Here is a 27,021-nt window from a genome sequence, read left to right on the forward strand (position 1 = left end):
AGACGGTTGTACAACGTCCTATCGACATACAAAACGCACTCGAGTGAAGTGAGTTGAAAATGTGACGAAGTCCAGTACGATGTGCTTTGAAGTGTCTGTAAAATTGTGTCGAAAGTCTGTTAACAGTGAGGCGTAAGGACAGTTCAGTGGATAAGTGAAAATGTTTTAGAAGGTATGTAATGATTTATTTATACATGAACATTCTTCGAAAACAAAAAATAGGATAAACTTGAAGTAGTCTAACTGTGAACAACAATAACAAATTAAAATGATACGGTGAAATGAAGAGCAGATTAACTCCGGTAAAAGTTTGCTCCTTCAGATAATTTTTTTCCATAACCTGTCTGAAAATCTTCTTTAACTTTCACGGATTTGACCCTCTGATCTGTTTAAATTTAGAATTAATCTTTCAGACATACGTACATACTGCCACATGTACCTATATTTTCTCTGACCGGGTTTGAAAGACCCCACACTCCTCGGTCTGCCAGTGTGACTTAAAGACATTTCTTGCAAAGGGTGTCCATCCCACAGCCATTTTGAAATAGCCTGTAGGCGGGGTCTGCAATTATTTAACAAAATGGCTGTGGTGTTTTGTCGCAGGGTCGAATTTCGACTTTGTACATTAACTATAGCTAAAATGGGATCAAACAGAAGTAGGCAGATATGAACAGATAAGCAGCAATCAGATAAAGGTTAATAATATTTCAACCGCAAATCAAGCATTGCCCTTTATATAAAACGTTTCGTAGTAGAAATAATTGGAAATCAACTAGTTCTAAAGAACTACACATCCATTATTAACGTCAGTTATGAAAATTAAAGAATACTACGAGAATTAAAATGTATTAATTAAAACAATTAACGCAAATTATAGTTTCAGAATTAATTTATAGGATTCAATTCTGAGATTTGAAATGCTGTTTTACCCACGTATAGTATGTGCCGGCTAGAGATGCCATTATCTATTCTGACTTCACCCATTGTGGGATTTAACAAAATTTCACACTTCCAGCTTCGTTTATTTGCTAATTATAGCCGTCAAAATGAGAAATTAAATGCAAAATTCGATCGGCTGTTGGACGACATCTAATGGCATGATGTTTCACACCTACTTTACGAAAATCCATCAGTTGGTTGAAAATTTATTAGGGGGTAACAGATGCACCGACTTGATGATAACACAAACCTGTGCTAGTCAGAATTGTTCACAGAAATAAGAATATAATTTATAATTATTATTTCATAACTCCTGCTAGCCTCATTGTATATACAGAAGAGTTAGAAGGAAAATAAGCCTAATACATTCTTCCCACAAATTCTCGTTTACTTATTAGCAGGGTTTGCGTGTCTTGTGTAACAGATGTGTGGGGCTGAGTTCAGTGTTTGCCGCCTGTCTATTCTAGCGGCTTAATAAGGCCAGGAATCAAAGCCGCAATGTATAAATGTGAAATTGCAACGTGTGGGAGCAATGCTCGCTGCATTATACTTATCACGATCTTTAACTGGAGTACACTGGCCTCCATGTCTCCACGGGTTTACTGAAGAAAGTGTATGAACGTTCTCTGTAAAATGTTCAGGAGTGTATGTATTCTGAGCTGGATATATGACCTGAGATCTTTAGTAGGATAGAACCGCATGTAACAGCAGTGTACATTTAGATATCAAGATGCTGATGATTGGGCGAAAGATGATGGTAACTCTTCATTCACATAATAATGGTGATGATACCAATAACTGATAAATATTAAAACTATAGAATTTTACCTTCCTGCTAGTCGTACCTTTGAAACATCATTTTGCATCCCCCGACTACTTACAGTAAGACTCAAATTCTCTACCTCAGCAGCAAGAGCCTTGTTCCACATGCCTCATGGTCTATTCTTAACAGATAGGAACCAGTCCCGCTGATTGTATAAATCAGTTTCCAACACCTGGCCAGCGGATCGCTGTCAGTCTACCGTTTAATGCATGTCCATCGCAAAATTTCTACCAAACATTTACATATATTTAACTACGGCTGTAAACACTGCCAATTTGTAACTATTAACGTTTTCCGTGTCCTTTCAGCGACTAGACAGTTTGAACTTCGATAAATTATCAAATTATCACGTCCTGAAATTCAAGTGATGGAAATCCCGAAAGCGAAGCAAACATACTGAGGTCAAGACCATTACTACGAAAATTAAATCAATGAAAAATGTCACAGGGCATACGGAAAGAATAGATAAGAAAGGAAAAATAAGAGAAAAAAAATAAGGACATAGAGAGAACAGAAGAAAGAAACCACACATGCACATTTTTAAATTTAATTTAAGGAGTGATTTTATCTCACGCTTAACTAACGCCTGCTGTCGTCTGCTACTGAACAAAGTAGAAGTTGACGTCACCGTAGGAGTGGTAGTCTACCTTACAATTACGATTTACATGTGATTCACTGTGGCATGCGGTGCCCAAGCCACTCGGTGTGTCCGCCATGTCGGATGTTTCGTGACCGGGCGGGCTACCGTGAAATAAAAATTCATCGTCTTTTTTAACTTCAGTTAAGTATTTTGACGTCTATTAATGCTTTTGATAGAGCATAAATTGGCAAAGCTTCTTCATAAATCCATCTTATCTAATGTGGTTCATCTACTTATTCCAGTTTTTCTTTTATATTTATTTTTCATTCTTTAGTTCTTCCTTTCTTCTTTTATTCTATCTGTATTTCTTCCTCTCTTTCTTTGTTCTTTTGTATTTTATTCCTTGGTTTCGGATTACGTTCGATAAGTAAAATGAAAGCTGAATTTTCCCGACGAGTGTGACAAGCCTCGAAATACCTTACATGTGCAGATGGCATGTTTGACAACGAAACAGCTTAGCATACAAGTGATGCTAACCTAGAGTCCACCAGAGCCAATGTTCTGAATTCTCCCCGATGCTTGTCCAAATACATATCTGAGGCTATGTATCTGAACGATTAGCACGGATTTGGAAACAGGACTTTAAACGTATGTACTTAAATACGTATATATTAACATAACGGCGCTAAAAACGCTGGAAGATCAGAAATTTCAACGCCAGAGTAGGTGACAACAACAAGAAAGCAGGAAAATCGGCTTTGCTTCAAGAAAATGATGGCCCCCTTTTGGCCAACAGTCCGAGCGGCAAACGCTTTTCGCACGGTATGACTGTTTCTCAAAGGAGAACAACAGGCAGCCAGAAAATCAATTGACAAAGACAAGACAACGAGAAAAGCTGCCTTTAGTTGGAGTATGAAGGTTTCTGAAAATGGTGCGTTTTAATTCGTAAAATAATGTTCTGGATTTTGTCTATCGTCTAAAGTATAAAATTACGATGTTACAAAAGTTGGTTTCTATTTTCGTCATCAGATGAATGGTTGGGGGAGGGGGCAGGAGAGAGAACCAATCTTTTGTGTCCCTTGGTTGAGTTAACCTGAGATCTGGATCATTCGAAACGTCGTAATTCTATAATTTATACAATAATTTAGAAGATGGACAAAGTAAAAAATTACACATTCCTCTTCTGTTGATTAACAAATATGAAATTTTCGTTACGTGCCCAGAATGGATCCTCCTGCTTCTTTAAAATTTAAAAAAAGAGGGAAAATGCTCATTTGAGTAGTTTACAAAAGGATAAGAAACACGCCTAATTTCAGGACAGATATAATGGAGTGGTTAGACTAAGCTGTCGGCAACGCCAGAAGGAGTGCAGTCAGAGCCATACGGGTGATTCATATTGAGATGTTCTCTCAGTTGAAAGCCGGGCAATTCGGAGCCCTGACTGGCCACGAGCCAGTGTTTTAGTGTGGGAGTGCCCTTGGCCTTTTTTTCTAAACAAAATTACGTTTCAATCTGAAAAAATCAGCCACAAAACATCGTCGCATACCAGTATGAAGTGAAATCACTAACACTACATACACACGCTCAAATACGCGCTAAGGCAACAAAGCAATGCGTGGTGCACGGTGTTTATTAAACAGTAGATCAGCAAGGCAAGAAATCCTGCATTTAAGCGACCCAAAATGTTATTTAATGAGTTTATAAAAACTTTCCTTATCATGAACCAACTGAATCCAGTCCACACTCTGTTCTCCAAAATCTATCTTAATATTACTCAAGTTCTATCTTCCCTTCAGTTAATACAAGCACAACTGGGGCGTAGGAAATGTTTCAGTTCATCAGATACAGAAATGCTCCGGGCCCATCCGGTCTCCAGCGTAACGAGTACGTGAAGTAAAGCGACGGGATGTTACTCGTATTCATTAACACGACAATTGCTTTGTGTGAAAACGCCTGCATGCTACCCTTTGGCTGACCCGCCTCACACATGTGTCGGAGAAGTTGTCTACCTCACAAACAATACGTTAGAAATTTGTGATTTGTTTCCACGGCTTTACATTTTCATTATGATCTTGTGTGTCATGACAACGTGTGGTCTTGTAGCTGATTATCGACGTTTCGGTGGAAGATATCGCATGTATCTTGTACTACAAGTTTGCATGACTTCATAACCCAGAAAAAATAGATGTGCTAGCTATTTTATATACTGTGTCGGTGTTTCCCTGCTGTTTTGAGAGTGTAACTGTGATGTGAATACAGCATCTGTCTTATAAATTACTTTGTTTAAGAATTATAAAACAAATACATATTTACAAGTAAAACATGAATTACGTATTTAACCATGAACCATGAAAACTAACGGCGGTCATACAAGGCCGTTAGTAGTTCTAAGAACGAGGGCTGTGGAGTCGGTACTAAAATCTCCGACTCCGAGACCGACTCCAGCTTCGACGCCGACTCCTTCATAAAAGCTCAATACGTATTAAAAAGGGTAAACCTACTAAAATTGTAAATGGCACCATAAGAGATTTCATCACCACCACGTGAATCATCAAGCCTACTTTTTAGACTTATAATCTAGATCGTGAGAGATGTGGCCACAATGATGTCTTAAGAGCCCGAAACAAAGAAAGCGAATTCATTCAGTGCGTAGCTTTTGCTGTAGTTCTCAACAAAGAAGGAATAACGTGTCCACAAGAAAGCATTGGGAATCTTCTTCATAAGATAAAGTTTATTTCTTGATTTGTTACATGATATATTGTACTTCTTTGCTATTTGCACGCTCCAACAGCCATGGCAACATAGTACGACGTTATACCGCTCACTGACATGTTTCAATGCAACTTATTCTGTTCAGCATCGAAGAAGACAGCTTTCACAAAATTATGGAACTAAGGTAATATAAATTTTGCAATTAGTCTGATGACAAACGTTTTGGTAAAATAATTTGTCTGTCGCGCCGTTTATTACTGCCCTTTAATTTCGAAATATCCTTTCGGTACTTTGAGCTCTTTGTCACGTGTCTGACCTATTGAAAGGAAATATAATAAATCAGTAGTCATAACAGGAATTTAGCCTGCTCTTAATTTCTTCGTGAATATAATTCTGACAGTGATTTCGTGAGAATATTTCCTACTCCTACAAAGCTCTCTTTTTATTCATTTTCACCTAGCCCATTCTTGTGTCTGTAATTATAAATGAATTCTAATTCAGTATCTTCCAGTCGGATCCAGAAATTGATAATAAATACCTCTTTAAGTCAGTAATGCACCAACATAAGAAATCAGTTTCCAACGTTGCGTAAGAGATGTTAAGAAGTATTCAAAAAACATTGTTGGTAGTCTTGTTCTTAAGCAGGAATCTTTTCCTGTATCGACATTAACGATCTGGCGTAGATTCAAATTCCTCCAAGTTTAATGACGCATCAAACTGCTCACCACGAACTATGTTGCTGAGAATAGTGGTCTAATCCACAAACCAATCCAACTAGCCTTATGGATCTCCGAGACAGAATATTCTTACACGACTACGCTCAAAGAATCGTGCTTCTAAGCAAATGTGACAATGGTCTTGTATCTTCATGGAAAGATTTTTGTTGAAGTTGTATCTGTCTGGATAGCATTATGGAAACTACGACGTTTCGGAACTTTGCTCTTGTTTCAAAAGTGATCAAAGCAGACAAAACTCTGTAAAGAGCAGGCAATTCCCTGGCTGGGGGAGCGCAGGAACTCAGGCAGGTCTTCTAGCACAGTGTTCGTCAGTGATGTCAAATTTTCACAAAAACTAGATTATGTTGATAAATTTTAGTGAAACTCCAAATAACAAATTTGATGAAAATCTACTCAGCCGTTCTCGAGTTGTGACAAAGACGGATGGACAGACAGACAAAGCAATTTTAATAGGAATTCTTCAGGGAAGTAGATACGCTTAAAAAGGATACAATCAGAGCAACGAATTTAACCAGCGTGTCTCTGCAAAAACTCCAAACTTGGAAGATGAACCAAGGTCGTTCACATGGCGTCACTGACCTATTTAATGAGAACGTGTCTCACTGGCGGTCTGGTGTGTCGTGCAATGAACGCACTCCTAGGCAACAGAAAGACTACGGTAGCAGAATCCGGTAATATCAAGGCCCGACCATTGGACACAAACCTGAGTAAATTCCTTCCACGCGTGACCCTCAAAAGCTGCCTCCCTAAAATTCACCTTTCTCCTATATCCTTCTCGATTTCACCATCAAAATTGTGTATGCATTCATTGTTTCACCCCATCCTAGTTATAAGCCCTGCTCATCGTAGCCTTCTAGAGTTCACCATCCTTACAATACCAGTTAACCTGCATAACATAACGTGAATAACAGACGTGCCTCGTTAAGTAACAACTGTACCAAATTGTTCACTAACGCCATCTTCTCGAACACTTCGTTTCAAAACACTTGTAGGCCAACCTACAAATCTACATAACGTTCTTTCTTCAAATGATTATTATATATATTTATATTATGGGATATTTGCAGCTATATGTATGCGTTAATTATCTACCCTCAACAATCCCAACATGGCTACTACGCGAATTTCTTCAAGTACAAATACAATACCAATACAAATATAAATATATAGTGGTTCACTTATTTACATAAACATCTAGAATCTCTAAGAATTTTCATGTTAAGTAAGTTTTACAGAGTAGGAGTGAGATACAAGACAAACTTTTAATGCTGGCCTAAATCATATGTTAATGTTATATGGAAGAGAAGTGCTTGACTATTTTAAACCCGTCAGGATACATCCCGAGATTCGATTCAAGGACTTACAGAACGCCAGTTCGTCACAAAGTACGTGAGGCTACTGAAATGAATGAAGAACGACAAGACATTGCGATTCGCTGTCTTGAAGAAGGCTATAATGATTAAATATCCTGTTAGCCACATAGCGGAGCTGTTGCTGCAGCGATAGTGACCTAAATACTAACACTTGTCTTCAGTTCCGTCTCACGGCAACTGCCAGTCTTCGACCGGAAAGCCGTCGGGCTCAACCCCGCGACATTCCACAGCCAAGTCGTCGGCGCCACTGTTTGTGACGTCGTGTATGGCCAAGTGCCCAGTGCGATCAGTTGTTTGTTGCTCTAATTTTAATTCACTGCGATGACGAAGGGTTTAAAGTGATGGATTGAAAACTAATTGGTGTCTTTGTTCTGTCTATGTTGGTTTCTGAGTCAGTGATCATCAGTTTGTTGTGCTGAAGCACCATTGGTGTCCTTTGAAGTGTTTTCATTGAGGTGGACAGTGCGAGTAGAATCTATATATTTAATAATTTAACTTTATTTTAATTTTAATAGGGTATAGATAGCTATGTGCAACACTTGTTTTTATGTCAGTGACACGAAATTTGGTCAGCGTTGTTCGTTCATACGTAAGGTTCTTTTGGTTCTCAGAATGAACAGTGAATATTTCGGCTTATCTTTGTAACGGAGGTGCAGTGTATTTTCTTGGAGGTAGGAACGGACTTTTAAAATATTATTTAAGTATCTTCTGCTTATATAGGATTAAATTTGCACACTTCTGTACACTTCACTTGATGTAATTAAGTTGATCAAATCAAGGAGGATAAAAGGATTGAACGTGTAGTGAATTGACCTGATGAAACGTCGTTCAACTTCTACGAAACTACGTGGCACAGTATGCCAGAAGGCTGTCATCTTAATACTCGTCACCGTGAGAACCTGAAATTGAACTTAGAATGCATCCATAAAACAAGTACAAAACTTGGTAATTTCGCTTCTGTTAAGTAAATGTTTTGAAAGCAAGGCGCTTCTACTTGTCGTCTAAGTAACTGGCTGCATTGCCGATATTTTATATTCGCGTAATATAAGCCTGATGCATGTTTTTCCCCCTTTAATGCACAACGTGTACATAAAATGGGTAACAATTATTTATTTTAATCCGTCTGATCACAATATAATTTTTTATTTAAAATTTCTTATAATTAAGATAATAAAATATCATTCATGTTCCAATATCGATTGATCGATTTACATTTCGGAACATTTACATAACATGTTTCGGTTTTTTATAAAACCATAATTTTATTATCTTAATTATAAGAAATTTTAAATAAAAAATTATATTGTGATCAGACGGATTAAAATAAATAATTGTTATAATATTCACAATATGACGCAATTACACTATCTTATAAAATGGGTGTTGTGCAAATAGATAAGGAGAGGATCTGGAAAACTTTTGTAAACGTATGAAAAGATATGTGAAATAATATTATTTTGTTCAGTAGTTAAAATATGATCACTTTAATCTGATATCCATGCTTCTGTGTGATAACAAATTCTTTTCGTCACAGAGGTCGGAGGATTCAGACCGACGAATCATAAATGTAAGAAAAACATCAACGAAGAACTAGGAAGAACATACATAAAAACATTAATAAACACGTGCTAAGTGTAACTGGATGGGGAATGCATACATTGGAAATCTCAGAGGACTCCCCAGGCAGACAGGAGTTTAAAGAATTACGTGGGGGGAATCCCCGTGATGACACACCCGCGCACGGAAAGATCATTGGTCCCAAATAACTCTGACGTCACTGGCTGCATTCGCAAATTCTGGCCAAACAAACAGCTGCCCTCCACGACGGTTCACAAATTGAGAATCTAGATGTGGTAACAGAGCGAACGCGCCATAATTGTCAAGCTATGCGTACATTTGCTAACTTGTTATTCATCTAGGCATACTGGTGGAAAGGGCTTGTTAAAATTCAAAGGGAAATTATTAGAATTGTGAAGTGTCAGACGTTCAAAATAATTCTGTGCAGTGAATACTTGTACTTAGGAAGGCCTAACCACTTCACACAACAAACAATGTTTTAATGTTCCAAATATTACTAAAATTTGATGGCAGACGAAGGACTGCTTTTTGTGAATACGCGCACTCAATCACCTGTGTATGACGGCGACCAGCGAATGGGGTGGCTACGTTCAGCACAAGGAAATTTGAGAGCTCTTGTGCTTTTACATCGGGATTAAACTGAACTGAAATGAAGTCAATCATATCATCATCACTTACCCCTTTCCTGTCATTCATTTATCCCTTCCCATTACCGTTATTTCAACGTTTTCGTCGCCCATATTAAAATACTTCTAAAAGCTTTCTAATGGTAACATCAGTTATAGAATAAAGCATTTTGCCATCTAGTATCGTTACTGAGGACTATTTATGTCGGCCGTGTAAGTCATAGTTCTCTTTCAGGTCCGCATCATTTAAATATCTCGTTCGTAACCGCAAATAAACGCCATCCAACTGGATTTCATAATCTCACAATATAGATATATGTACTACAATATTTCCTTTCAACTGTACATATAAGAAAGAAAAATTATCTCCTGCTGATTCAGACCCGCGGGCCGTATCTTTTGTCCACCCCTGCACGTAACAACTCAAGTTCGAGGGCATCGGTATGCATTGGCCTTCAGTTTAATCGGACAACTTCAGTGTACAACATGTTACGGAAACAACATTATTACGCATTAACAACATTCCATCAAGACTCCTGAAATTTAGGAAGACCCACATTCCTCTGATAAAAATACTCTGCGAATGAAAAACTAAATGATTACGTCCGTACATATACACGAATGTTAACTGTACACGTCAGTCTAGTCGCAACCTCAATAGTCTGTACCGTATTGTGCTCTGATACAAGCCAGCCGAGAGCAAAGTTAATGACAAGGCATGTCTTCACGGAACAGAGTCCGCCAGAAGCTAATAGTAACTCATCCAGTCAAAAAATTCGGTGCCTTTGATGCCACACGAAGGCTTAATACATTGTTCGCAGAAGTTTGGCATCTGAACCTGTTCAATTCAGTCCACATAGTAACAAACTGTTATTAAGTCGGTTTGTCTTTAAAGAATATTATGTTCAAAAGATCTTGCATAAAAATTTCTCATTTATTTCAAATTTTATACGGACTAGACACACGGACATTATGATACTATAAGCCAATTTTCCTTATAAAATAAACAAAGTATAATAAATAAAACTAACAAGCAAGAGGGTAAATAACATCTACAATAAACACAACATTATTAATAACTCACGAATCAAGCCACTGTTAAATTATCATGGCGTCTAAAACAAGGCTACTTACGTCAGCTGTAGCCGCGGGCACAGATGAATAATTCAACGGGTTACTTAGAATTTCAGTTGTATAATTAATAATTTTTGCCATAACAAATCCAAGTTTAATTTCACAACTGTGCTTGTGTGTGCGATCAAAACTGGTTCATTACAAATTTTAACTTCCGTCTGGCATAAACAATCAGATGTCAATACACTCACCCCAGATAGGCGTGATTATGTAGTCTGTTAACAGGCAGTCAAAGTATGATTATACCATGGCCCCTGTTAGTGTTTCGTCATAAATGAAACAACAAACTACTACAGGGCTATGGAATTTGATCACTACAGATGACCTCTCTCTGTAACGCAGTGACGTTGAACCCGCGGTCAGCGGGAAAATTATGAAGGCCTATTTAATTCTTGTCGACAAGAATTAAACACCCAGAAATGGGATTCACATTTTCAAGAAACCAGTTAGAGCTATCAAAGCCATGAATGTAATATGGTTAATTGTATTGGTGCCACGTACGGATGATCGTTCCTCGTCGGCCGTGTGTTTGAAATGGTCGGTGGGACTTTCGTCCGTTTGTGTCACCCTGAAAAACTTATACGATATTTTCACCATCCTCCAGACCTGCAAAGTGAACGAACAAGCCAGCCCACCTTAACTCGTCAAAGCAGCAAGAAACTATTTTGATAACTCACAGTAAGTGATTTGTAGAACACTAATTTTGTATTTGACTTGAAAATTACTTTGTTAGAAGGATATGCAAGAATTCGGGGAACTTAATATGAATAAATGTGATAAACAGGAAGCAGTTGGTCTTACCTCTTCAGCTTGAAGTAAACTAAATGTATCCCCAATGCTCTTCGTGTTAACGGCTGAAGACAGGCGGTTCAGTATTATTTCCTTCATAATGTGGAGCAAAGAATGATCAGTGAGAACTGACACAGAAGCAGCCAGCCAAATTCGCGTTCATAATAGCAGAGATAAAAAAAACACTTGACGAGCGATTTGTAACCTATTTCATAAGCTGCATAAACTACACACTCTCTTCATATTTGGTTTTAGATTCCATAAATATGACTAATTTATCAGTTCAGTGTTATAAAATCATAATAATTTCAGTTTAAAACGCTATATGAATGTCACGTAACACAAACATCGCAGTATAATCATAGCCTGAAATGGTCTCGCATGTAACTGTTGATCGGCAATATAAGATTTTCGTAAATATTCACATATCATACTAACTTACAGTTGAATATTTGAGGTTATTAAAATCTAATTTACATTACTTCAAAACACGTTACGTTTATGTCCATCACAAACAGCGTTTTGGTTATCTGACGCCACACGCATGAAACACGAAGATGTCTAGTTTGAATACTCCGCATCGGAAGGAACGGATCTTACACGTGATCGTGTTCACTGTAATAACGTCTACTAATAACTAGTGAGGGGGAAACAGGATTATCGGAAAAGAAAGTAGTACAGAATATTGCTCATTTTTACTGTTTGGTACACTCTTTGTAGTGAAAATACTAAGAAACTGTTAATTAAAATCGTATTCTTTGTTTGCTATACACGTCACGAGACAGCTTTGATTGCAACAGGTTGACTCAGTGCTACCACTCCATTCCTTCGCATGTTAGAGGAGAAGTCAAGGATATCAGCTGTCTGAGGTTTTCTTCTTTCTGTTGCGGTTTGTGTAATTCGTTATCTGCTCTATTCGGGACTGACGGTGAGTAATGTGCACTAGAAATTCAAAGGTATGAATAAGTTTCAATAACAACGACATATTTATTTTCAATATTTCAATATATCTTTTATGCAAGGTGTTACTGTCATACCGTATTCCATGTTGATCACAGTGTTCAATGGAATAAAAGTAAAAGGTACAAAGCCCGCAAATGATCGTCACCAATGTTTATCATATTTTGTGTGATACTAGAATAAAGAATACATGCGACTGTATAAAGTATTTCTTCACGCACAGTAATTCAGAATTACGAAGGTGAATCCAATTATTGAGGTAGAGCGGCTTTACAAGGGTGTATAAAAATTGAATTCATCTTTCGCGCGGAAGACGTGTTCGGTTTCTGCTCATTTTCAATTTTCTAAACAGGCATTTTTCAGAACTCGTAGCTTATGTAGCAAGCACAGTTTGGTGAAAACGTCTGATAGGCCCTGAAAGCTTATAGGGGAAGTGGTTGGCATTCTTACCTTCTGCTGTCTAATGACGTCATTATTACGCTCCACGGCATATGATCCCAGTATCTATTGGTTAGGTGGCTGGGTAATCCCATAACCTATATATGAGGTAGGGAAGCTAAAACCCCAAGCCCTTGATGGGTAATGAATCCTGGATGCCATTTCGTTAATAATATGAGGTACCCTGACACAAAGATGCATTAATATATTCTGCAGAATGTCACCCACATTGAGAATTTTCTTGAAAAACCAGAAAAAATTAGGAATGGTGGTGGTGGTAAGGGGGAACCAGGCAAAAAGCATAGGATTGAGCATACAGGAATATTGCTTAATACACACTAAAGCCTTATTGCCATTTCCATTCACATTAATGTGTGTTGTTGCTGGACAAATAAATGAATGAGTAAAATATTTTGTTCATATTTAAACACACTGTACTTCATATTTGTTCTGACAAGTATGAATTTGGTAACAGAAGTTTAGTTTTCATTTCAGTATGCTGGCTGTGTTCCTGTCTTTTGGGAATTGGTTGTCATACTGAACTATGCCTTAGTAGTCTATTGTTATTCAAGATTTAAATTCAGAGGAATGTGCATACTGAAGTGAAGTAAATGATATCATGGAAGAGCAGACTTATTTGACAAGTCAGTATGCTGGATAATTAGAATGTATATGTTCTTTGGCTAGTCAGTGAAGTTATCAACTGTAAGGGAAATGCCCTTGTAACAGGACTGCCAATGGAAAACCCACAACCAAAGCTGCGCATCATCACATATATGTGTCCTAGTCATCCAGTGGAGCTGTATGAGTTGATCTTGCAGTATCTAGAGGAAGAAACTGGCTGTGAGGCTTCACTTCTATATGAGTCCAGAAGTCCAGGGCAACTTTCTGATAGACTGGATCCATTCACAGATGACTCTGCAGATATCGGTAAGTCAGAAAAGCTGCAGGATGATCCACTTCACTATAAGCAATTACCACTGCCCCATTTTTCCTGTACAAAAGGTAATTGGATAACACTATTGTTCTTATGAAAGTGATAACTGAATATTCCACACTTTGTATATAGTGAAACACCTGTATGTACCAAACACCGCAGAAACTTGATGCATCACTGCTTATGGGAGGTCCAGTTTACCATGTTTTGCAGTAGGAAGCATCCAACTAAACCCCTAATCCCCAAGTTAAAATCCAGCTGGCAGCCCTGTAGAATGGAGGGTTTAATTCTCTGTCTTGTATGATAAAAGTTGACCTTTATCATATAGGAGAAGGGGATTTAAAACCCTGCACTACAGTGCTGCCAACTGGATGTTAACTCTGTGGTTTGTAGGTACTGGCATGCTCCCATCACACATTCCCAGTTGCACCACACATGAGCTATGACATGTGATCAATAAAGGTTGTATAACAAAATGGTAAATAGTGAATTGTGTCATGGTGACCGTAGCGCTGTACGAAAGAAACACTACCAACGTTTCAGAGGAACACTCTTGTCACGTTTTATAGGTTTCTCAACTGCATCAGCTTATGTGAAGTTACTTGACACACAGAATAAATATGTTGAATTGCTACCAGTCACAGCTGTATTTGATCATCCCAAGAAAACTGAAGGAGTTAAGGGATATTATTCTGATGTCATTATTCATGTTGATGGAAGGTGAGTTACAATTTTGAACTTTCACTTTTACATGTCTATGGAAAGTGATATAGGGATTTTGTCAAAAGCCAGAATGAAAATTAAAAACAATTACACTTTCAGATTTCAGTGAACTTATCTTGTGAAAATGTTTTTAATTTTACCACTAGAATAATTAAAGAAAAACAAGTGTCACTGTTTTATTTCAGAAAACGTGTAAAGGAGTTTTTGGATCTCCGTGGCTGCAGGTTGGCATACAGTGATGAGGACTCACTAAGTGCAAGCAAAGTGATCTTGAAAACTCTTAAAGAACTGGGTGAAAATGCCTCATTCTTTGGCGATACTTTGAGTGAGTAACTGCTTCAGTTCTTGGAGCTGTCTGCATTCCATGCTCCACATTTGAATTTCATTATTCTTCAGGTGGAAGCCTCCAATTTTTTACACTTTGTCACAACTCCCACTTACATCTGTTTATTATAATTAGGAACTTCAGTCCTATTTATTAACCCTTTAAAACTTGCCTAAATAGTATTTAATAATCCAGTCCAACATCACATCAGTCCAATTCTAAGAATGACACCAGATGTTGGTTCCGTAGACATCAACTGACACAAAACCTTTCGCTTCTTAGGATCCGGATCACACCTCAATTCTATCCACATGGTGCTCACAAAGCAAGCGGAGGCAGCAGCAGTAGATGCAAATACTCTAGCCTACAATAAAAAGTACCTGCAAGATGGAGGAAAGGATATACAAGTGTTGGAGAGTATTGGTCCACTTCCTCCATATCCTATCATTGTCAATAATAGAATTGATGGTGAGCATAAAGGTTGTTTGCAGTGTTATTTTAAGAAGCTACGAAGCCCAGACAATCTGCAAAGCAGAACTACCTGCACTGACAAGTTACTAACTCCATGGTACAGAGTCTTCCTTTCAAAAGTAGACATTCAGCTCGTCAAGAAATTCTTTACTGCTATGGAAGGCATTTCATCACTGTCCACAAAAGACCACCCACCACTGGATCCAATCCTGAGCCAGTTAAATCCTGTTTCTCCAACATCCACTTTAATATTATTCTCCCATCAAACCTACATCTTGCAACTGGTGTTTGACAATTTATAACTACAATTATGTATTTCCCATTTTTCCTAATGTTCTTTTTGTTTAGCTCATTGCATTCTTGTTTTAATTACCCCAGTGACAGTAAAACATGAATAAAAATTATGAAGATCCTCATTATGTAATTTTCTCCAGTCATTGTTACATAATCTCTCTAGTGTCTATTTTCATCAGCATTTCTTTAAAACACCCTCAAGCACTGAAAATTCAAGTTCTTTATAAAATAAAATTAACAAGACAAGATATGTTACATTAAATTATATATATATATTTTTTTTTTCTGCTCTGTGTCTCAATACTGATAAGTGACAGTCTAACAGAATGTAATGGTGTTTATTTAGGACTCCTGAAAGAAACTATTGTCCAAGCACTACTGAAAATGCCAGAGACCAAACTGTGGGGAAGCCAGTTGAAGAAATTTGGAATACTGAAATTTGTTCCTAACAGTCAAGATGATTATCAGGAAGAAAGGGAGATACAAGAAGCTGTAAAAAACACCTCACTGGACACGCGGTACTATTAAATAAACTATGGGCACGTAACTTTAATTATGTTCAGCAATTCATTGCATTTTATTTGGAAAGAATATAAGTTATCAGGCAAATATTTTATGCTTAACTGCAAAGATATATGTAAAGAAATATTTCTTGAAAATGGCAGAACTTAAATAGGACATTTATCAAATTTTTTAAGTGATATTCATTTCTGTTGAAGCTGTGATGTTTTGAAATCTATTTTAACTTTAAAAAAGGTTGTATAAACTCTATTTAAAACTAGATGGTCAATTTTCATAATAAAATTTTAATATACTGTACATATGTGGAAAGGCCTGTTATACACATAATGAACTGACTGCATTCTCAAATAATTTGTCTGATAAATAAATATAGTGAAATTAACCTGGTTCTGCAATTAAATATGATAAGTAAGACTTAAGGTTCTCACAGCGGTGAGTATGAAGATTTCCGTCTTCTGGGTTGTTGCGCTGTGTAGTCTGGTCGATGTTAACCAACGTTTCAGAGGTCATATTGCCTCCGTCATCAGAGTATGAAGATTTCTGTCTTCTGGGTTGTTGCGCTGTGTAGTCTGGTCGATGTTAACCAACGTTTCAGAGGTCATACTGCCTCCGTCATCAGGGCAACAACCGAGAAGACGGAAATCTAAATATGATAACCTTGCAAATGGATACCAAGATCTCAGAAGAAACTCCTGCCTCCATCTTCAAGGCCACTTTGGCCTTAATGATGGGAAGTTACTAAGTAAAATATTACTTCATAATTTCTTAAACACAAGATTCTCAAGCACATCCACAGGTGTTTAAAATATCATCTAGGTTACATGTTTGTTTAAAAATCATATTACCAATGTACAAGAAAAGAACTCTATACTGTGTAAGATTTGAGGTTTTCACAGCAGTGAGTATGAAGATTTCTGTCTTCTGGTTTGTTGCGCTGTGTAGTCTGGTGGATGTTAACCAGCATTTCAGAGGTCATATGTCAGAATGTCAGTACTAACAAAAATAAATATTGCTTGATGTGACACATCACCAGAAATTAGATGGCAATAAACCAGCCGGAGGAGGAATATGTCCTTGCTTTAAAATCTTCTGCAAAAAGGCTTGAAGTCGAGACACGGGTCCACTTGAAACTGATGGAGTCACCTGTAAACATAATAATTCATTACAGATCAATGTTATTAGTATTAAGAAGCTTTGCGTAGTTTACATTTTACCACAACCTTTTACCTGACATAACATAAGACCTTGAAATTATAAACATTACAAGCAAACCAACTCAAGGATAAAGTGGTATGGAAACAGGTTATGCACGGCCAGCAATAGGATTCATACAAGAATGTAAGAAACTAAAATATTAAAAAATCATTGCGGAGACAAGGGGCAACGTGGAAAGAACAAGTGAGGGGAAGATATAGAATAAAAAGTATAGAAATAGAAACATATGAGAGAATAAAAGAGGAGCACTCATGGGAAAGGAAAGAAGACTGGAGAAGATGTATGATGACTGAAACATCAAATGATTGTGATGATGACTTTTTCACACTTTTATAAAGAAATATGATCAGCAGGTAAACTCAAATAATATTTAGGAAGTACTGTTATTATTGGCGGACATTTTAAAGAAAGGAAAAACTAGTTTGGTTGTTGGAAGTAAAGATTTGCTATTGTACAGATTCCTTGGAACTGGTCTGGGTATTTAATTAATCTTAATAGTTATTAAGTAATTAAATACATAAGTTGAACAGTGGCATAACAGTTACACATCCCAAAGGATAATAATTAGTTTTGATATTACACAATCTTGAGAACTGTGTAGATTGTGACAACTATTAGCACAGCCAAAGGAGAAATAGTCTAAATTTTATATATCACTCTCAGTAAAAGCAAACTACAGCTTTAAAATATTGGACCAATAGGCAGAAGCAATATGAAGTAAATAACACACATGTATTTATATTAGCTCAAATGAAGCTGTCATCATTGCTGGGTGGAAGGCAGATTCTGATAAGATATCTCCAAGTAAGTAATGCATCTCTAATAGAACCGTCCTCTGAAGCCTACAAACAATACCTTTTCAATTTTTGGGAAATATTCTTTGCAAATAAGATGCAGAAGTTTCTGAAACTGCCGTCCATAATGAGAGTACATGGCACTGCCTGCTACTTCCAGAAAATCATACAGCAAAGTTGCACAGATGTCAGGTCTTGGATCTGCAGAAAAGAGAGCACAGTTACAATATATCACTTGCTGCAACAGAAACACACCAACAGTCCCAAAATCACAGCCCTCAAGTCAAAGCAAAATGCATGTACAGCTTATAAAGAAAACATACAGTAAAACACATTTAAGAATTTTAAAACCTCTACAGAGATGATGTATTCAAAGTTACATCCTACAGGAGTTCTAATTTGTGATCTGACACACAAAGAGATGAAGCAGAAACTACTTACCCATGTTGAGTATACATGAGATCCAGTGCCAAGCATGTTTAAGTCCATGGGGATGACTCTTGTTCTGCTGGTATCTACATGGTCGCGTTACTAGCACTGCAGTATACAATCGCATTATTCCAGACATACGCTTTAGAAATTTGTCTTGTTTCTCCACCTCACCATTTTCATTGTAATGATAACCCAGTAACCTGTAATAGAACACAGCCCTTAATAAAGCAGCAAAAATTGTGGTCATGGCTGATCCACTGTATCGGAACTGTGCTTGTAACATCCTGATATGAAGCAGGTTACTTCAACATATCAGCTGAAGTTTTATTTTGTTTTTCAGTCCCTTCAGGTAAATGCTAGAATATTACATTAAAATAGGCTGTGACTGCATTCTTTCACATCTTTTTCAATTTATCATTCATAAACATCCTACTAATCAATGCTGTTTAATCAGCATTGTTCAGAATGCGTTAAACAAAACAACTTTGCTCTTATTAGTGATAAATGAACAATTAATACTGCCTACATTGACTAAAGTCTCAGACATATACAATGACTTCACTGGCCAATAACCAATCGGCTGTATCACAATAATTTCTGCCATGAATATCCACACCACTATCACACACACTATTTATCATCCTAACAAATCACCAAATGGGTTACAAGTGGTAATGTAACAAATGAATACAAAGTAAATTGCAACTTTATGATGCAGCGGCATTAATTTTTCTCACTTGCAAGTTCAACAACTTGAAACAACTCAATACATGATTAATATCTGTACAATACCTTTAAATACAAATAACAGTTTAAAAATCAAGATAGCTTACCTGTAATAGTCCTCATTGGACTGACCTTCCACCTGTGGCATGAATATGGGAACAAGGTAAGGACATTCTCTATAAAAGTGCCCTAAAATAAGATGTCCAAAGTCTGGAAAATCTGCCCATAGAGCCTCAATGACTGCAGCTATTGCAAATGCTGCTTCAGGTTTACTGGACACAGTGTGTTCACCCTGCCACTGAAAACAGTCAAAAATAACAAATTTCAGTGATACAATAAATGTATTCCACTATATCACATTTTGCACACAAATTTTCCCTCTACAACCCAATTCCATAATAAGGTCCCATCTTAAAAAGTAACTAATTACTTTGTAAGATTCGAGGTTTCACTAATTACTTGACTATATATCTTTGGTGCTCAGTAAGAAGGGCCTTAAGGCAAAACAAACAGCATTTTTATTTACTGTCCACAAAACAACTGCTGAAATATACTGTTGTTAAATAACTGGGTGAACAGCAACACACTTCAACATAAATCTATCATGATTAGGCTGTTAAGCATGTCTCTTCTCATCTCCGGCTCTACAGCCCAGTGTCAGCAGTGGCCGCCTCTTTTGAGGTTATTTGACCTATTTGGTAGGACGCCTTGGACGAGTGATTCGCCCGTTGCAAGGCCTCTACTGAACACAGAAACATGCAGAGAAATAGCCATGCCTTGAGTGCGATTCGAACCCATGGTCGCAGTGTCCAAGCGAACAATGCCCATGCCTCAGACCACATGGCCACTGTGACCAGCTGTTAATTGTGTGCAACATAAATACTATACTGAAATAAACTCATATGATGCATATGTTTTCAAGGCCTTACAATTCCACAATTACAATCTATGAAAACAACAGCTCTAAAACCTGTAATAAAAAGAATTAAAGAAGGGAACCAGCATATTCCCAAAAATAACTACTCACTACAAACTTCTTTGCCAGCAGATTTTTACAGAATATGATGCCTTCTGGATGTGAAGAAGCTATAATCTGGCTGTGCACAACTTCCACAGGCTGACCAGAAATAAGTCTCGAGAGTTTCAGCAGCTTATCCTGAAGATGTTCTGCACTTATGTGAGAAATAGCGTTCACTGGGATGTTCACAGCTTTCTGTAGAAAATAAAATAAAATTAAAAAAAAATCATTACACAACATAGTTCCATAAGGGATGGGGAAGACTTCACACTAATACCCCCCCTGATTTAAGTACACATTTTAATGAATATGAGGCAGAAGATCCCAAAGGATGGGTCTTCTGTTCAGCTTATTAAACCTTTTCCTTTTTTAACCATAAGATAACAAGGTGGTGGCCAAATGAAATGCATATTACCTTAAATTTTGTGGCACTGAAATACAGACAAAAGGATGATAAAAATACCTATGAACTGTATATAAAACATGTTTTCACACAATCATGCTAAAAAAGCAACATTTTAAAGTTATGTCTGGCAACTTTCAGTCAGAGGAATTATTCGGCTGGACATCATGCATACAAATAACATTCAGTTGTGTAATAATTAATTTTTAATTCCCACTAGCCACCTTGGTGTAGATCTGTGCATTTAAAGGAAACAAAACTGAAAGTATAACCAACGCAAGAACTTACAAAATAAAGGTGGTGACAGTTTACGATGATGGTGCCAAGAAGAGCTCTTGTCTTATACATTTCCCATTGTATAATGAATTCTTCTTGGGCTACCAGCCATGTCAAAACGTTGGTGTTTTCTCCATTAAACCACCTGACATGGCTGGTAGCCTGAGAAGAATTCATTATACTTAGTTGCCGTGAAAGATTCAGATCATACATATTGCATTGTAACATTAAAAAACTGATTATGCCAATTATTTTGCACACTACAATTAAGTTCTTATTACACACAATATTATACTTCACACTGTAATTATATTTACCTGGCATTCAAATCTGAACTTCTTTAAACTGTCATCTTTCTGCAAATTCTCGTAATAACTTTCAATAATTTTAAGATGCTCCTGCAGAGATTTGTATATATTAAATGATTCTTTATCCACAAACTCATTCAAGTCTGAAAAAAATAACACATACGATAGTACCTAATTTTGGAATGTTACTGATTGGCTCTTGGTAATATCACACTTGCAGACACAAAATCATATATATAATTGACTAAGCCAGAGGACTGATTATTACTCTCAATTCTTTGTTGCACATGCACATTGCATTCATCATGGGTTGAATATGTCAATAAAGATTCCAGCCCACAAAATGAACACTTAAAAATTAATTTCTCTAGGTATATACCAGACATCAAGATGGCATCTGAGCTCACCACTCAGTATCACTGTGCCTGCCGAAGACCATCAAGACATAATTACAAGTGAGTTCCACAACTGAAATTCCTAGAATGAATCAGAATTTGTAAAAGAAAATTAATTACAGCAATTGGAACTGGTCACACCAACTGATTTAACACCAACTTGTAAATTGTAATTAAATTAGCAGCTTAGATGAGATTAGTTTATTTTTCTGGTCATTGGAGGCAGTATTACCTTACAGATGAATACCATAAATATAAGCACTCAGACAACATATTCATTGCTACCAATGTTCATCCATCTCAAAATATCAGTAACAACTGCACTGTTATATAAATTATAAATATAATTTTAATACAGTCATTATGAGATGGGACATGGTTCTCACATATGCAAGTGAAAATACAGAAAATTGATTTTTTCACCACACCAAATTTAAAGGCTGTGTGTATCTGACAGCAAATCATAAAGAATGTAGCTCAACTTTCAACCCTAGAACTAACAGAGTATACAGTACCACTTTTAAACTCCCCGTGAACTTAATTTCTCATAGCTAAAACAGTGTATGGGTTATTTGTAGAAAAGTGAAAATAACATTAAATGTAAAATTCAATATATCTTATACTTACTGAATGCATAATTGCTTGATTTTGAAAAAAGGATAAGCCCTTTGACCAACATGAAGGTGAACTGCAAATGATTCTGATTTGTAAGTCAGAAGTATGCAAATCCTTGACACGACTGAGAATTTTACACAGTCTTACATTTAACATGTAGAAAATCTAATTTCCTACATTTACAGCACAAAACAATGAACTCGCCATTTACCACTATACACTAACTGTCTGGAATGGAATTCTGCTGCAATTGAAAAGCCACAAATGGCACTGCAGTGTGATAGTTAAGTGAGGGATAACTAACCCATGAATCATCTCATATGAAAGACAGTGCAATCAGTGGTTAATGTACTGCACATGCCTTGGTAACTATCACAGGAGTGACCAAAGGACACCAATTATAAATGAATGCTTGCCTTCAGAAGTTTTCTTGGATTCTACTGCTTTTGTGGGCTCAGAGGATGGCGAAGTCTGTGCCTTCACATCCTCTTGATTTGCTGTACTGGCCTCAACTGCTGCTTTATCATGTTGTTTATTAATTTTTTCTGCAACAAATTTGTATGTTTGTTGTAATTTCAGTCAGGTTGAAAAATAAAAGACAGGAAATTATAAGTTTAATACAGAAATTCTACCATGCATTCAATTTCTGCTATCCGTCTGATCTCCACATAAACAAAATGAAAGCATTTAATAGTCTGGCAGAATCACATATTGGTCGGATTGTGGTTATAATGTTGATAGCAATTTGGGAATTTCAAAAGAACTCAATAAACCTCTGTTATAATTAGTACTGACTTTCATTACCGTGACTGTTGTATGGATGTGACCTTCATCAATTCTTATGAACAGTGTACAATATGCTTTTGAGAAAGAAAGTATTAAGCTCTCATGAGCTTTGTGTCTGGTTGGTGGCATCTGCTGGAAACTATGATAACATCTCCTCTTGGGATGACCTCCGCTTAATTAGGTATAAAATATAAAGCCTAGACAAGATGAATTTGTTAAGTTGCCTGACGGGATAACCTCCCATCAGCAGCAACAGACCCTAGTTTGAATGGTCGAGGCTCCCGCCACGACAGAACCCTGTTAGCATTAGCAAAGTTCCCGTTTTAGTTGTAAGGCTCTGTTAACCATTTCTAGCAATGCGTTTCGTACGCAGGAATTGTTACCTAGCAAGGGACGATGTCTTGCGCTTACACAGGACTCCGCCCTTAGTTAGCTTTTTGGTTGGTTGGTTAGATGAATTAGTTGTTAGGTGACACCAGTTTCTTGTAAATATGGTTCACAATTCATGTTCCACAACTTACCGCAAACTTTGTTTATGGCTCCTAAGATGTCATCAATCTGTCGTACAAATTCAGAAGCCCGAAGGTCCAAGTTGTTAATTTCACCACTCTGTAAATTTAATTGATCTTATTTCATTATAATTATAATTAGTAAATATCAAGAAATATACAAAAGGAAATACTAACTGCTGCAACTACATACCATATCATGTGCTCATGAGTCAAAACTCCACATGTTCTAGATCTTGGTATTATCTGGAAGTCAGCTTTAAGCTCCTAACACAGCAGCAGCCCAGAACTGAACTCTACTAGCCCAGTCAGTTCACCAAAGACTCAAATAGGGATTACTAGTAGTAGTATAATAAAGACAACTTATTACACAACGCATAGCTGGAAAAGCAATAAATATTATAGATTCTCACCTTGCACTGTCCGACCAACTGATCCATGGCTACATTCAGGCTCTTCAGTTTGGAAGCATAATCAGAAAACTCAGCTACAAAAGCTTGCTTGTCTTTACATTGCCTGAAATAAAGCAATATTATATAAACCAATCTACACAGCACAACATCCCAGAAACAGTCATCCTTCAACATCTTGTCAAAGCAGGATTTTCCTCTGGTTTAGCATATGTGAAACTGAGAAGACACATATTCAGACGAAAAGGCAACTGCTGCGCAAGTCACATATAAACTACAGCCCAAACCAAGGACTGTGATTTCAGACAACAGATTTTCAATAATTAAGTGAATGGTAAAACATTTTTCTCAGGAAGTGAACAGTTACTGAAATGGCCAAGAAATATTCTGCTCTCACAAAATCCCACAGATTAACACTATGTTCATGTAAGCCCACCAAGGGACTCTATTCTGAGCAGCTGAATCCAGTTAACCCTATCACATCATATTTTTCTAAAACACATTTTAATATTATCCCCCCCATCTGCAACTACGTCACTCAAGAGGCCTCCTTCTGTAGGCTACTCATTCTCCTTGATGTAATCACCCTAGCAATGTTAATTGAAGAGTACTGTGTCATAACACTTGCATAGGATAGGATCAAGCAAATGGGTGTCAGCAAAGAGATGGAAGATAGGGAGAACATGAATAACACTAATTTACAACAGATAAAAGAACTTATTATACCTGACCACTAACAACATACCTTGATGCTTCAACAATCTGTTCGCATTTTGTCCGATACTCGATATAATAGTGATGCACTTTGTCAATTTGGATCTTTCTTTCCTTTATTATTTTTCTTTCTTCCTCCTCTGCTTCTTTCTGTCTTTCTGCCTCCTTAATCTTTTCATTCAATTCATTTATACGCTATAAAAGAAAATATTTACAAATATAACTGTAGTAACAACTCACGTCTTAATTATGGATCAATGCATTTTTATGTTAAAAATTATTTCTCAACGCCAGTGAATATATAACAGTGTGTGAGAAAACGATCGAGAAAGATGAATTGGAAAGTTTGTGGAAAGAAGCAGTTGTAGTACCCTAGCATTTTTCTGGGACCACATAAAAGCATGAAAATACTGTGTATGCTTGAACGTGTGATCAGAACTTACCAATGTTCTACTGTGAGGGAAACCAAATAAATATATAATTGGAAAATTACCATCTATTGCAGAATATTAGGTTGTAGCAATAATCTTGGTAATAAGTGTCTTAAGTATTTTATTACTCAAAGTTGGCATATTTATCATATTTCTTTCTGCTGTAATAATATACAGTCTGTGTACAAATGACAAAACCGGCTAAATTACAAGATTAAAAAACTGCCACTGGGTGCAAACCCAATCGCAGTAAATAAATCATATATATACAGAATAAACCAATATGATGTAGCCTGTCAAAGAGAAGGAATACAGGTCATACCTGGAACCCACTCCTAAAAAGAAAGAGGTAACGTGATACTGCATAATTACGTATATGTTCAAATAAAATCTTGTGCACAAAGTCTGCCTTACTTGAGTATGCTTTTTGTGTTGTTGTGCCAACTGCTGTTGCCTCTGATCTGCAAGAATCTCATCTTCCTGCAGTTGGCGTAAAATCAGCTGCTCATCTTGAAGCACTTTTGCTTGGATCTCATGCTGGAGGTACTGATGTTTACTGTCAAACTCCAATTGGCGAATCTGAGAATCTTTCATCATGTTCCTAAAACGTTCATTTATCAAATCCTTCACTTTCCTTTGACGCTGTTGGTCCAGATCATATAACAGCTTCATAGTTGACAGTGATGAATAATCCTCTCCTCCAGCACATTCCACATTGTCAATACATGAATTCATATTACAATTTCTTGCATCACCTGAAGCATGCGAATTTTTTGTAGAAAGGGGGGGGAAATTTTCACCCAGCTCACACTTCACTTCACTTCTGTTCTTCAAAAGATCGTAATCAGCACACTTGCTGTTTGGACCAAGTGTAACATCTCTTACAAATTTGCCAACAACTGATGCTTTGGTTAAGGCTGATAGGCGAATTCCATCCAGTCCCAATGCATTATTTGCCATACTTTTCCAAAATCAGAATAAACTGCTCTCAAAATAAAATACCTGTAAATGACAAAACACAAATATTAAACTACAAAGGCAGCCTCCCTTCATAGATATTCAAGTGAACGGCTAAGCAGCATTTAATTACAAGCTACTGATCATTCATACGGCTAAGCCACTGATGCAGAACATGTCATAGCACAAATACAATATGCTACATCTGTAACACATTTGTATATTAATCACATAACTTACAATCTTTTTCTGAAACACAATACCTATTTCATTATATGTTTACAAACACTTGAACAATTTAACAACACTGTATATAGAATTCAAACACTAAAAGCCTTAATCACAATATAAAAATGTTTAAGCCAGAGTTAAAAGAGTATCTCCTGTCTCATTCCTTCTACCCAGCAGAAAAATGTTTAAATACATGTAAGTAACAATGGTGATGGTTCCTCATCATAATTATTTTGCTGTAATACTGTAGTTCCAAAAATCTGTAAATAGCTGTTATAACTATGTATTTATATTTGTACTAGAGACAAGTATTGTATTTGGGCTATGACCTGTTCTACATCCTTGGCTTAGGCCTATGAAGGATCTATGGAATGTAAATAAATTCTATTCGATTCAACTTACAATTACTTTCCTCACACAACAACGCTATCCAAACTGCGATACACCAACATATTAACTACGACCACAATGACCAACATCTAAATTTATAGGAAATTTCCCTATTATATTAATATTCTTAAAATGTCGACGTTTTTGGCGACTAAACATCTGTGCTTCAGGGGGCTGGGGGTGTTCCTATAAATATTATTATAAAAAAAATTATACAAAAGGAGAATATGATAAATGTGTAGACTTTATTATAACTGTTGTTAGATGTCTAACAGCTTATTTATAAGAATAATCGTTAATGTAAGTCGTTTATTGTCATTTTCATAAGAAAGCAGAAAGCGCAATGTCTGTAAGTACAGATAAGTTTATAGTCACAGATTGTTAGGAAATTTCTAATGTTGGTATTAGACTCTTAGCATTTTCTCAAATGAAATTTCCCTATGAGAGAGA

At 36.7% G+C, this 27,021-nt stretch overlaps 2 protein-coding genes across 6 annotated transcripts; one reads left to right on the top strand and one right to left on the bottom strand.

Annotated features, from left to right (window-relative positions):
* Positions 1–8: 8 nt before the first annotated feature.
* LOC110839251 (uncharacterized) lies at positions 9–16,343 on the top strand. 5 transcript variants are annotated; one of them, XM_087346279.1, is made up of 6 exons: positions 9–172; positions 13,419–13,619; positions 14,196–14,346; positions 14,535–14,674; positions 14,957–15,142; positions 15,786–16,343. In XM_087346279.1, the coding sequence occupies exons 2-6, from the start codon at positions 13,427–13,429 to the stop codon at positions 15,965–15,967; spliced, it is 852 nt and encodes a 283-aa protein (XP_087202405.1). In that variant the 5' UTR covers positions 9–172; positions 13,419–13,426; the 3' UTR covers positions 15,968–16,343. The 5 variants fall into 5 exon arrangements, with proteins under 5 accessions (XP_087202405.1, XP_087202404.1, XP_087202403.1 ...); XM_087346278.1 differs by lacking the exon at positions 9–172 and adding an exon at positions 11,870–12,247; XM_087346277.1 differs by lacking the exon at positions 9–172 and adding an exon at positions 11,872–12,219.
* On the bottom strand, positions 16,226–26,737 carry LOC110837243 (uncharacterized). Its single transcript, XM_087346275.1, has 12 exons — positions 26,584–26,737; positions 25,408–25,995; positions 24,594–24,757; positions 23,852–23,954; positions 23,451–23,538; positions 22,560–22,688; positions 21,143–21,276; positions 20,156–20,341; positions 19,236–19,426; positions 18,412–18,602; positions 18,032–18,171; positions 16,226–17,104 (listed from the first exon to the last, which is right to left on the bottom strand). Exons 2-12 carry the CDS (start codon positions 25,951–25,953, stop codon positions 16,988–16,990), a joined length of 1,989 nt encoding a protein of 662 aa, XP_087202401.1. The 5' UTR covers positions 25,954–25,995; positions 26,584–26,737; the 3' UTR covers positions 16,226–16,987.
* Positions 26,738–27,021: the final 284 nt, after the last annotated feature.

This window comes from Zootermopsis nevadensis, unplaced genomic scaffold (genome assembly GCF_977971745.1).
Source record: "Zootermopsis nevadensis isolate Lab colony 2312 unplaced genomic scaffold, Znev_1.0 Znev_ptg000010l, whole genome shotgun sequence".
Lineage (NCBI taxonomy): Eukaryota > Metazoa > Arthropoda > Insecta > Blattodea > Termopsidae > Zootermopsis > Zootermopsis nevadensis.

Excerpts from the sequence above, each read along its gene's own strand:
- LOC110837243 (XM_087346275.1), bottom strand. The coding sequence starts at position 25,953 with ATGGCAAATAATGCATTGGGACTGGATGGAATTCGCCTATCAGCCTTA. Across the intron at positions 23,539-23,851 it reads AGTTGGTCGGACAGTGCAAG|AGTGGTGAAATTAACAACTT; the intron begins GTGAGAATCTAT and ends TTAAATTTACAG. Across the intron at positions 20,342-21,142 it reads AGTTCAGATTTGAATGCCAG|AAAGCTGTGAACATCCCAGT; the intron begins GTAAATATAATT and ends TATTTTCTACAG.
- LOC110839251 (XM_087346279.1), top strand. The coding sequence starts at position 13,427 with ATGGAAAACCCACAACCAAAGCTGCGCATCATCACATATATGTGTCCT. Across the intron at positions 13,620-14,195 it reads AGATGACTCTGCAGATATCG|GTTTCTCAACTGCATCAGCT; the intron begins GTAAGTCAGAAA and ends CACGTTTTATAG. Across the intron at positions 14,675-14,956 it reads ATTCTTTGGCGATACTTTGA|GATCCGGATCACACCTCAAT; the intron begins GTGAGTAACTGC and ends TTCGCTTCTTAG.